The sequence below is a fragment of the Cherax quadricarinatus genome, chromosome 41, assembly GCF_038502225.1.
Source record: "Cherax quadricarinatus isolate ZL_2023a chromosome 41, ASM3850222v1, whole genome shotgun sequence".
In the NCBI taxonomy this organism is placed as follows: domain Eukaryota; kingdom Metazoa; phylum Arthropoda; class Malacostraca; order Decapoda; family Parastacidae; genus Cherax; species Cherax quadricarinatus.
The window spans coordinates 6,746,281-6,759,170 of NC_091332.1; the positions used below are offsets into that span (position 1 = coordinate 6,746,281).

At 41.1% G+C, this 12,890-nt stretch overlaps 1 protein-coding gene across 3 annotated transcripts in view; it reads left to right on the forward strand.

The window, feature by feature from the left end:
- The window catches only part of LOC128695895 (uncharacterized), a 531,205-nt gene that overhangs the window by 470,155 nt on the left and 48,160 nt on the right, over window positions 1-12,890 (forward strand). Inside the window, exon 2 of one of the 3 annotated variants that reach the window (XM_053786836.2) lies at window positions 22-78. The exons of the other annotated variants lie outside the window; for them this stretch is intronic. Coding sequence (XP_053642811.1) covers window positions 22-78 — 57 coding nt within the window. The remainder of the gene's footprint in view (window positions 1-21; window positions 79-12,890) is intronic. 3 annotated transcript variants of the gene reach the window in all.

Here is a 12,890-nt window from a genome sequence, read left to right on the forward strand (position 1 = left end):
GTTATTCTTTCGTCTCCACAGGTGAGTTATGTACCGGGTCGAGCATGTCCTACGAAGTAGGTGCACTCAACACGGCAGGTCAGTATGAACAACTCAAATCAAGAAGATTTTCCCTAGATACTCACGGATTTCATACATGAAATATTTTAAAAGGGAGTTGAGAGGGGAAATAAAAGCAGGAAGAATTAGACATTAGACAAGTTCAGTTTAAATTAGAGAAGATTACAGGGGGTTGACTTTTATAAAGAGATTAAACATTTAAAGAAAACAGGAATGAAGACAAGTGTCTTTACGTTGTTTTAGAGTTAAGAAAACCAAGCTCAGTGTGCCTCAGAAGAGCACGTAGACTTGAAGGAAAACACGAGAAATATACAAGAGGAAGATGGTACGAGCTTTAGGAAAAGCGAACATGTGTATATAAAAACAGTGTACGAGTATATGTGGTATTCCTTACAGGTATAGTGTGGTATTCTTTGCAAATATAGAGCAGATAGTATGGTATTGCTTACAAATAGATGGTGTTACATTGTTTACAAATACAGAGGGGGCTATTTACAAATATAGATGGTGTGGTATAATTTACAAATAGATGGTGTGGTAATATTTACAAATGCAGAAGAGGTGCCATTTACAAATATAGATTGTATGATATTGTTTACAAATTAGAGAATGGGGTGTTTACGGTTACAAATATAGATGGTGTTGTGGAGAAAATTCTCCAGTAACGGGGTGGTGGGGGGGGTTATCTCTCAGCCCAAAGCCTCCTTCAGCTCTCTGAGGGACTTAACAGTCCCAGAAGGGGCTAGTGGACTCTTCCTCGCAAACAGCTTTATTAGAACCACATGAATACCAGGCATCTCCATGCAGTGCTCTCTCCTTGCTAGAGATTCTGATCACTTACACATTGAGGGTTAAAAGAGAGTAATTACTCTTTCCCTTGCACGAAAATAAAGAGAAAACCTGTGTCCCACTTGATCTACAAGTTGGGACTATAATGACTTCCGGCTACAGCTTAATAACAAGAAGCCTGCCCTCTTGTAATAAATACTGTTGCAATGTGTAGCAACAAATGTATACAAGTTCAGCTTATATACATTTGCGCGGACGATGAACTGGAGGGCGAAGAGGGCGGCGGGCCTTAGGACTTAGAGAATACATGTCGCACAGTCTCCTATTGAGAACAAAGACAACAGTGAATTTATTTTTTTATTTATTATCACACTGGCCGATTCCCACCAAGGCAGGGTGGCCCGAAAAAGAAAAACTTTCACCATCATTCACTCCATCACTGTCTTGCCAGAAGGGTGCTTTACACTACAGTTTTTAAACTGCAACATTAACACCCCTCCTTCAGAGTGCAGGCACTGTACTTCCCATCTCCAGGACTCAAGTCCGGCCTGCCGGTTTCCCTGAATCCCTTCATAAATGTTACTTTGCTCACACTCCAACAGCACGTCAAGTATTAAAAACCATTTGTCTCCATTCACTCCTATCAAACACGCTCACGCATGCCTGCTGGAAGTCCAAGCCCCTCGCACACAAAACCTCCTTTACCCCCTTCCTAGGCCGACCCCTACCCCGCCTTCCTTCCACTACAGACTGATACACTCTTGAAGTCATTCTGTTTCGCTCCATTCTCTCTACATGTCCGAACCACCTCAACAACCCTTCCTCAGCCCTCTGGACAACAGTTTTGGTAATCCCGCACCTCCTCCTAACTTCCAAACTACGAATTCTCTGCATTATATTCACACCACACATTGCCCTCAGACATGACATCTCCACTGCCTCCAGCCTTCTCCTCGCTGCAACATTCATCACCCACGCTTCACACCCATATAAGAGCGTTGGTAAAACTATACTCTCATACATTCCCCTCTTTGCCTCCAAGGACAAAGTTCTTTGTCTCCACAGACTCCTAAGTGCACCACTCACTCTTTTTCCCTCATCAATTCTATGATTCACCTCATCTTTCGTAGACCCATCCGCTGACACGTCCACTCCCAAATATCTGAATACGTTCACCTCCTCCATACTCTCTCCCTCCAATCTGATATTCAATCTTTCATCATCTAATCTTTTTGTTATCCTCATAACCTTACTCTTTCCTGTATTCACCTTTAATTTTCTTCTTTTGCACACCCTACCAAATTCATCCACCAATCTCTGCAGCTTCTCTTCAGAATCTCCCAAGAGCACAGTGTCATCAGCAAAGAGCAGCTGTGACAACTCCCACTTTGTGTGTGATTCTTTATCTTTTAACTCCACGCCTCTTGCCAAGACCCTCGCATTTACTTCTCTTACAACCCCATCTATAAATATATTAAACAACCACGGTGACATCACACATCCTTGTCTAAGGCCTACTTTTACTGGGAAAAAATTTCCCTCTTTCCTACATACTCTAACTTGAGCCTCACTATCCTCGTAAAAACTCTTCACTGCTTTCAGTAACCTACCTCCTACACCGTACACTTGCAACATCTGCCACATTGCCCCCCTATCCACCCTGTCATACGCCTTTTCCAAATCCATAAATGCCACAAAGACCTCTTTAGCCTTATCTAAATACTGTTCACTTATATGTTTCACTGTAAACACCTGGTCCACACACCCCCTACCTTTCCTAAAGCCTCCTTGTTCATCTGCTATCCTATTCTCCGTCTTACTCTTAATTCTTTCAATTATAACTCTACCATACACTTTACCAGGTACACTCAACAGACTTATCCCCCTATAATTTTTGCACTCTCTTTTATCCCCTTTGCCTTTATACAAAGGAACTATGCATGCTCTCTGCCAATCCCTAGGTACCTTACCCTCTTCCATACATTTATTAAATAATTGCACCAACCACTCCAAAACTATATCCCCACCTGCTTTTAACATTTCTATCTTTATCCCATCAATCCCGGCTGCCTTACCCCCTTTCATTTTACCTACTGCCTCACGAACTTCCCCCACACTCACAACTGGCTCTTCCTCACTCCTACAAGATGTTATTCCTCCTTGCCCTATACACGAAATCACAGCTTCCCTATCTTCATCAACATTTAACAATTCCTCAAAATATTCCCTCCATCTTCCCAATACCTCTAACTCTCCATTTAATAACTCTCCTCTCCTATTTTTAACTGACAAATCCATTTGTTCTCTAGGCTTTCTTAACTTGTTAATCTCACTCCAAAACTTTTTCTTATTTTCAACAAAATTTGTTGATAACATCTCACCCACTCTCTCATTTGCTCTCTTTTTACATTGCTTCACCACTCTCTTAACCTCTCTCTTTTTCTCCATATACTCTTCCCTCCTTGCATCACTTCTACTTTGTAAAAACTTCTCATATGCTAACTTTTTCTCCCTTACTACTCTCTTTACATCATCATTCCACCAATCGCTCCTCTTCCCTCCTGCACCCACTTTCCTGTAACCACAAACTTCTGCTGAACACTCTAACACTACATTTTTAAACCTACCCCATACCTCTTCGACCCCATTGCCTATGCTCTCATTAGCCCATCTATCCTCCAATAGCTGTTTATATCTTACCCTAACTGCCTCCTCTTTTAGTTTATAAACCTTCACCTCTCTCTTCCCTGATGCTTCTATTCTCCTTGTATCCCATCTACCTTTTACTCTCAGTGTAGCTACAACTAGAAAGTGATCTGATATATCTGTGGCCCCTCTATAAACATGTACATCCTGAAGTCTACTCAACAGTCTTTTATCTACCAATACATAATCCAACAAACTACTGTCATTTCGCCCTACATCATATCGTGTATACTTATTTATCCTCTTTTTCTTAAAATATGTATTACCTATAACTAAACCCCTTTCTATACAAAGTTCAATCAAAGGGCTCCCATTATCATTTACACCTGGCACCCCAAACTTACCTACCACACCCTCTCTAAAAGTTTCTCCTACTTTAGCATTCAGGTCCCCTACAACAATTACTCTCTCACTTGGTTCAAAGGCTCCTATACATTCACTTAACATCTCCCAAAATCTCTCTCTCTCCTCTGCATTCCTCTCTTCTCCAGGTGCATACACGCTTATTATGACCCACTTCTCGCATCCAACCTTTACTTTAATCCACATAATTCTTGAATTTACACATTCATATTCTCTTTTCTCCTTCCATAACTGATCATTTAACATTACTGCTACACCTTCCTTTGCTCTAACTCTCTCAGATACTCCAGATTTAATCCCATTTATTTCCCCCCACTGAAACTCTCCTACCCCCTTCAGCTTTGTTTCGCTTAGAGCCAGGACATCCAACTTCTTTTCATTCATAACATCAGCAATCATCTGTTTCTTGTCATCCGCACTACATCCACGCACATTTAAGCATCCCAGTTTTATAAAGTTTTTCTTCTTCTCTTTTTTAGTAAATGTATACAGGAGAAGGGGTTACTAGCCCATTGCTCCCGGCATTTTAGTCGCCTCATACGACACGCATGGCTTACGGAGGAAAGATTCTTTTCCACTTCCCCATGGACAATAGAAGAAATAAAAAGAACAAGAGCTATTTAGAAAAAGGAGAAAAACCTAGATGTATGTATATATATATGCATGTGCGTGTCTGTGAAGTGTGACCAAAGTGTAAGTAGGAGAAGCAAGATGTCCCTGTTATCTAGCGTGTTTATGAGACAGAAAAAGAAACCAGCAATCCTACCATCATGCAAAACAGTTACAGGTTTTTGTTTCACAGTCATTTGGCAGGACGGTAGTACTTCCCTGGGCGGTTGCTGTCTACCAACCTACTTATCACGATAAGTGATAAGTTAGTATATTACCACGGCGTGTACTCAGGCATTACCAGTGAGGATTATAACTGCCCATCTGTAACAACCTACTCAAGACAGCAATATCGGGATCACACCTCCCCTACAATAAATTAAGTGAAATTGGGCTAGTTACAATTCCCAGGTAAGTTCAGCCATTCCCACAGCTTCTTACGTTAGCTGCAGCTAATAGTGGATGTGAGATTTGATTGGATTTACAATATATCTCGGGACTCGAGGGCGCTCCGCCCAATCACCAGTGAGAATCCATCGGCATCACGTGTATTCCAATGTGATGTGCTGAAATATACGCTCCTCTGGGGGCAAATCGTATAACTCGTTAATCCACAACCCAGGAATGGGGAATCGACTCACTAGAAGGAGACGCCTGAACAACAGCTGCAGGCGTCTGAGTCATCTCTGAAGCTAAGTATTTCTACTTACTTTATTATATCAGAAAGTAGACTTGGCTGGTAAATTCCCCATAGGTATGGTATTTACAAACATTGTGTGGTATTGTTTACAAACATAGATGATGTAGTATTGTTTACATAGATGGTGTGGCATTATTTACAAACCTAAAAGGTGTGGTATGTAGAGAGAAACCCATCAGGTTTTCTTGACAAGAATGATCAATATGAATTACTGAATGCACCTTCGAGTTTTAAATTATTTTGATTACTAGATAAACGGTAATTGCAAATAATTACAGAGAAAATTCTCTAAATTACAGACCAGTCTACCTAGATTATTAGATAAATTATTGGAGAAAGACGAATAAAAGGAAAACTGCTCTGAAGACTTGAGAGAATTGATACATTAGCTGGTAAAATAATCTTGTAAGATAATTTACGTCAGTAAGACTCTTTTACGTTACTAAGATCCTTATACGTTAGTAAGATCCTTATACGTTAGTAAGATCCTTTACGTCAGTAAGATCCTTATACGTTAGTAAGATCCTTTACGTTAGTAAGATCCTTTACGTCAGTAAGATCCTTTACGTCAGTAAGATCCTTTACGTCAGTAAGATCCTTTACGTTACTTAGATCCTTATACGCTAGTAAGATCCTTTACGTTAGTAAGATCCTTTACGTCAGTAAGATCCTTTACGTTAGTAAGATCCTTTACGTTAATAAGATCCTTTGTGTTACTAAGATCCTTATACGCTAGTAAGATTCTTTACGTTAGTAAGATCCTTTACGTTAGTAAGCTCCTTTACGCTAGTAAGATCCTTCACGTTAGTAAGATCCTTTACGTTAGTAAGATCCTTTACGTTAGTAAGATCCTTTACGTTAGTAAGATCGTTATACGCTAGTAATATCCTTTACGTTAGTAAGATCCTTAACGTTAGTAAGATCCTTTACGTTAGTAAGATCCTTTACGTCAGTAAGATCCTTTACGTTACTAAGATCCTTATACGTTAGTAAGATCCTTTACGTCAGTAAGATCCTTCACGTTAGTAATATCCTTTACGTTAATAAGATCCTTTATGTTACTAAGATCCTTATACGCTAGTAAGATTCTTTACGTTAGTAAGATCCTTTACGTTAGTAAGCTCCTTTACGCTAGTAAGATCCTTCACGTTAGTAAGATCCTTTACGTTAGTAAGATCCTTTACGTTAGTAAGATCGTTATACGCTAGTAATAGCCTTTACGTTAGTAAGATCCTTAACGTTAGTAAGATCCTTTACGTTAGTAAGATCCTTTACGTCAGTAAGATCCTTTACGTTACTAAGATCCTTATACGCTAGTAAGATTCTTTACGTTAGTAAGATCCTCGTACGTCAGTAAGATCCTCGTACGTCAGTAAGATCCTCTTACATCAGTAAGATCCTTTTACATCAGTAAGATCCTTTTACATCAGTCAGATCATTTTACATCAGTAAGATCCTTTTACATCAGTAAGATCCTTTTACATCAGTAAGATTTTTTAACGTCAGTAAGATCCCTTTACGTCAGTAAAATCCCTTTACGTCAATAAGATCCTTTATACCAGCAGGATCCTTCCTCAAACTCTCAAAAAATCGAAGTTCTCTCCCTACACACCTACAGATCTAAAGCTTTTCGTCCCCCCCCCCTTCCATCCCCAATGATCCAGCTCCCCCTCGTGATCCAGGATGGGTGGGATCCCTGCTGAGTTACAGCTTGTCTGCCATCCACCATAACTATGAATATATATGAGGTGATCCATAACATTTTTACTGGGTCACGCCGGTGATAAATTAAACATGTGTCAACTTATGTCTTGTTGTTAAAAGATGAATACCAGGGAAGGTGGATGTTGGTATGTTAATACCAGGGAAGGTGGTATGTTAATACCAGAGAAGGTGGTATGTTAATACCAGAGAAGGTGGTATGTTAATACCAGGGAAGGTGGATGTTGGTATGTTAATACCAGGGAAGGTGGTATGTTAATACCAGGGAAGGTGGATGTTGGTATGTTAATACCAGGGAAGGTGGATGTTGGTATGTTAATACCAGGGAAGGTGGTATGTTAATACCAGAGAAGGTGGATGTTTGTATGTTAACACCAGGGAAGGTGGATGTTGGTATGTTAATACCAGGGAAGGTGGATGTTGGTATGTTAATACCAGGGAAAGTAGATGTTGGTATGTTAATACCAGGGAAGGTGGTATGTTAATACCAAGGAAGGTGGATGTTGGTATGTTAATACCAGGGAAGGTGGATGTTGGTATGTTAATACCAGGGAAGGTGGTATGTTAATACCAGGGAAGGTGGATGTTGGTATGTTAATACCAGGGAAGGTGGATGTTGGTATGTTAATACCAGGGAAGGTGGATGTTGGTATGTTAATACCAGGGAAGGTGGATGTTGGTATGTTAATACCAGGGAAGGTGGTATGTTAATACCAGGGAAGGTGGATGTTGGTATGTTAATACCAGGGAAGGTGGATGTTGGTATGTTAATACCAGGGAAGGTGGTATGTTAATACCAGGGAAGTTGGCATGTTGGTATGGTAATACCAGGGAAGGTGGTATGTTGGTATGTTAATACCAGGGAAGGTAGTATGTTGGTATGTTAATACCAGGGAAGGTGGACATTGGTATGTTAATACCAGGGAAGGTGGACGTTGGTATGTTAATACCAGGGAAGGTGGACGTTGGTATGTTAATACCAGGGAAGGTGGATGTTGGTATGTTAATACCAGGGAAGGTGGATGTTGGTATGTTAATACCAGGGAAGGTGGATGTTGGTATGTTAATACCAGGGAAGGTGGATGTTGGTATGTTAATACCAGGGAAGGTGGATGTTGGTATGTTAATACCAGGGAAGGTGGATGTTGGTATGTTAATACCAGGGAAGGTGGATGTTGGTATGTTAATACCAGGGAAGGTGGCATGTTGGTATGTTAATACCAGGGAAGGTGGCATGTTGGTATGTTAATACCAGGAAAGGTGGATGTTGGTATATTAATACCAGGGAAGGTGGTATGTCAATACCAGGGAAGGTGGTATGTTGGCATGTTAATACCAGGGAAGGTGGTATGTTGGCATGTTAATACCAGGGAAGGTGGTATTTTGGCATGTTAATACCAGGGAAGGTGGTATGTTGGTATGTTAATACCAGGGAAGGTGGTATGTTAATACCAGGGAAGGTTGTATGTTGGTATGTTAATACCAGGGAAGGTGGTATACTGGTATGTTAATACCAGGGAAGGTGGTATGTTGGTATGTTAATACCAGGGAAGGTGGTATGTTGGTATGTTAATACCAGGGAAGGTGGTATGTTGGTATGTTAATACCAGGGAAGGTGGTATGTTGGTATGTTAATACCAGGGAAGGTGGTATGTTGGTATGTTAATACCAGGGAAGGTGGTATGTTGGTATGTTAATACCAGGGAAGGAGGTATGTTAATACCAGGGAAGGTGGTATGTTGGTATGTTAATACCAGGGAAGGTGGTATGTTGGTATGTTAATACCAGGGAAGGTGGTATGTTGGTATGTTAATACCAGGGAAGGTGGTATGTTAATACCAGGGAAGGTGGTATGTTAATACCAGGGAAGGTGGTATGTTAATACCAGGGAAGGTGGTATGTTGGTATGTTAATACCAGGGAAGGTGGATGTTGGTATGTTAATACCAGGGAAGGTGGTATGTTAATACCAGGGAAGGTGGTATGTTAATACCAGGGAAGGTGGTATGATAATACCAGGGAAGGTGGTATGTTAATACCAGGGAAGGTGGTATGTTAATACCAGGGAAGGTGGTATGTTAATACCAGGGAAGGTGGTATGTTAATACCAGGGAAGGTGGTATGTTAATACCAGGGAAGGTGGTATGTTAATACCAGGGAAGTTGCATGTTGGTATGTTAATACCAGGGAAGGCGGTATGTTGGTATGTTAATACCAGGGAAGGTGGTATGTTGGTATGTTAATACCAGGGAAGGTGGACATTGGTATGTTAATACCAGGGAAGGTGGACGTTGGTATGTTAATACCAGGGAAGGTGGATGTTGGTATTTTAATACCAGGGAAGGTGGATGTTGGTATGTTAATACCAGGGAAGGTGGATGTTGGTATGTTAATACCAGGGAAGGTGGATGTTGGTATGTTAATACCAGGGAAGGTGGATGTTGGTATGTTAATACCAGGGAAGGTGGATGTTGGTATGATAATACCAGGGAAGGTGGATGTTGGTATGTTAATACCAGGGAAGGTGGATGTTGGTATGTTAATACCAGGGAAGGTGGTATGTTGGTATGTTAATACCAGGGAAGGTGGCATGTTGGTATGTTAATACCAGGGAAGGTGGATGTTGGTATGTTAATACCAGGGAAGGTGGATGTTGGTATGTTAATACCAGGGAAGGTGGATGTTGGTATATTAATACCAGGGAAGGTGGTATGTTGGTATGTTAATACCAGGGAAGGTGGTATGTTGGCATGTTAATACCAGGGAAGGTGGTATGTTGGCATGTTAATACCAGGGAAGGTGGTATGTTGGTATGTTAATACCAGGGAAGGTGGTATGTTAATACCAAGGAAGGTTGTATGTTGGTATGTTAATACCAGGGAAGGTGGTATACTGGTATGTTAATACCAGGGAAGGTGGTATGTTGGTATGTTAATACCAGGGAAGGTGGTATGTTGGTATGTTAATACCAGGGAAGGTGGTATGTTGGTATGTTAATACCAGGGAAGGTGGTATGTTGGTATGTTAATACCAGGGAAGGTGGTATGTTGGTATGTTAATACCAGGGAAGGTGGTATGTTGGTATGTTAATACCAGGGAAGGTGGTATGTTGGTATGTTAATACCAGGGAAGGTGGTATGAAGGTATGTTAATACCAGGGAAGGTGGTATGTTGGTATGTTAATACCAGGGAAGGTGGTATGTTGGTGTGTTAATACCAGGGAAGGTGGTATTTTGGTATGTTAATACCAGGGAAGGTGGTATGTTAGTATGTTAATACCAGGGAAGGTGGTATGTTGGTATGTTAATACCAGGGAAGGTGGTATGTTGGTATGTTAATACCAGGGAAGGTGGTATGTTGGTATGTTAATACCAGGGAAGGTGGTATGTTGGTATGTTAATACCAGGGAAGGTGGTATGTTGGTATGTTAATACCAGGGAAGGTGGTATGTTAGTATGTTAATACCAGGGAAGGTGGTATGTTGGTATGTTAATACCAGGGAAGGTGGTATGTTGGTATGTTAATACCAGGGAAGGTGGTATGTTGGTATGTTAATACCAGGGAAGGTGGTATGTTGGTATGTTAATACCAGGGAAGGTGGTATGTTAATACCAGGGAAGGTGGTATGAAGGTATGTTAATACCAGGGAAGGTGGTATGTTGGTATGTTAATACCAGGGAAGGTGGTATGTTGGTGTGTTAATACCAGGGAAGGTGGTATGTTGGTATGTTAATACCAGGGAAGGTGGTATGTTGGTGTGTTAATACCAGGGAAGGTGGTATGTTAGTATGTTAATACCAGGGAAGGTGGTATGTTGGTATGTTAATACCAGGGAAGGTGGTATGTTGGTATGTTAATACCAGGGAAGGTGGTATGTTGGTATGTTAATACCAGGGAAGGTGGTATGTTAGTATGTTAATACCAGGGAGATAGAGTTACTGAACCAATAGCTAATAACGAGCCTGTGTTAATTAGCCAAGAGCTAATAACGAGCCAGTTACTGAACCAAGAGCTAATAACGAGCCAGAGTTACTGAACCAAAAGCTAATAACGAGCCAGTTACTGAACCAAGAGCTAATAACGAGCCAGTTATTGAACCAAGAGCTAATAACGAGCCAGAGTTACTGAACCAAAAGCTAATAACGAGCCAGTTACTGAACCAAGAGCTAATAACGAGCCAGTTACTGAACCAAGAGCTAATAACGAGCCAGTTAATGAACCAAGAGCTAATAACGAGCCAGTTAATGAACCAAGAGCCAATAACGAGCCAGTGTTAATGAACCAAGAGCTAATAACGAGCCAGTGTTAATGAACCAAGAGCTAATAATGAGCCAGTGTTAATGAACCAAGAGCTGATAACGAGCCAGTGTTAATTAACCAAGAGCTAATAACGAGCCAGTGTTAATGAACCAAGAGCTAATAACGAGCCATTGTTAGTTAACCAAGAGCTAATAACGAGCCAGCGTTAAAGCTCCTAGACCTAATAACGAGCCAGCGTTAATGAACCAAGAGCTAATAACGAGCCAGTGTTAATGAACCAAGAGCTAATAACGAGCCAGTTAATGAGCCAAGAGCTAATAACGAGCCAGTTAGTGAACCAAGAGCTAATAACTAGCCAGCGTTAATGAACCTAGACCTAATAACGAGCCAGCGTTAATAAACCAAGAGCTAATAACGAGCCAGCGTTAATGAACCAAGAGCTAATAACGAGCCAGCGTTAGTGAACCAAGAGCTAATAACGAGCCAGCGTTAATGAACCAAGAGCTAATAACGAGCCAGCGTTAATGAACCAAGAGCTAATAACGGGCCAGCGTTAATGAACCAAGAGCTAATAACGAGCCAGCGTTAATGAACCAAGAGCTAATAACGATCCAGCGTTAATGAACCAAGAGCTAATAACGAGCCAGAGTTAGTGAAGCAAGAGCTAATAACGAGCCAGCGTTAATGAACCAAGAGCTAACGAGCCAGCGTTAATGAACCAAGAGCTAATAACGAGCCAGCGTTAATGAACCAAGAGCTAATAACGAGCCAGAGTTAGTGAAGCAAGAGCTAATAACGAGCCAGCGTTAATGACCAAGAGCTAATAACGAGCCAGAGTTAGTGAAGCAAGAGCTAATAACGAGCCAGCGTTAATGAACCAAGAGCTAATAACGAGCCAGCGTTAATGAACCAAGAGCTAATAACGAGCCAGCGTTAATGAACCAAGAGCTAATAACGAGCCAGCGTTAATGAACCAAGAGCTAATAACGAGCCAGCGTTAATGACCAAGAGCTAATAACGAGCCAGAGTTAGTGAAGCAAGAGCTAATAACGAGCCAGCGTTAATGAACCAAGAGCTAATAACGAGCCAGCGTTAATGAACCAAGAGCTAATAACGAGCCAGCGTTAATGAACCAAGAGCTAATAACGAGCCAGCGTTAATGAACCAAGAGCTAATAACGAGCCAGCGTTAATGAACCAAGAGCTAATAACGAGCCAGCGTTAATGAACCAAGAGCTAATAACGAGCCAGCGTTAATGAACCAAGAGCTAATAACGAGCCAGCGTTAATGAACCAAGAGCTAATAACGAGCCAGCGTTAATGAACCAAGAACTAATAACGTAAACAACGTCCCACAGATAAAATCATCAATATTTGCCGCAGTTTACTTAAAATTTCACAGATTAAAAATTTATTAGAAAAATTAAAAGCCTCCAGTATATTTTTTTCATAATTATTACCACTGCGGTATACCTAGAGTATACTTACCGAGGGAGAGGCCACTGCGGTATACCTAGAGTATACTTACCGAGGGAGAGGCCACTGCGGTATACCTAGAGTATACTTACCGAGGGAGAGGCCACTGCGGTATACCTAGAGTATACTTACCGAGGGAGAGGCCACTGCGGTATACCTAGACCTAGAGTATACTTATCGAGGAAGAAGCCACTGCGGTATACCTAG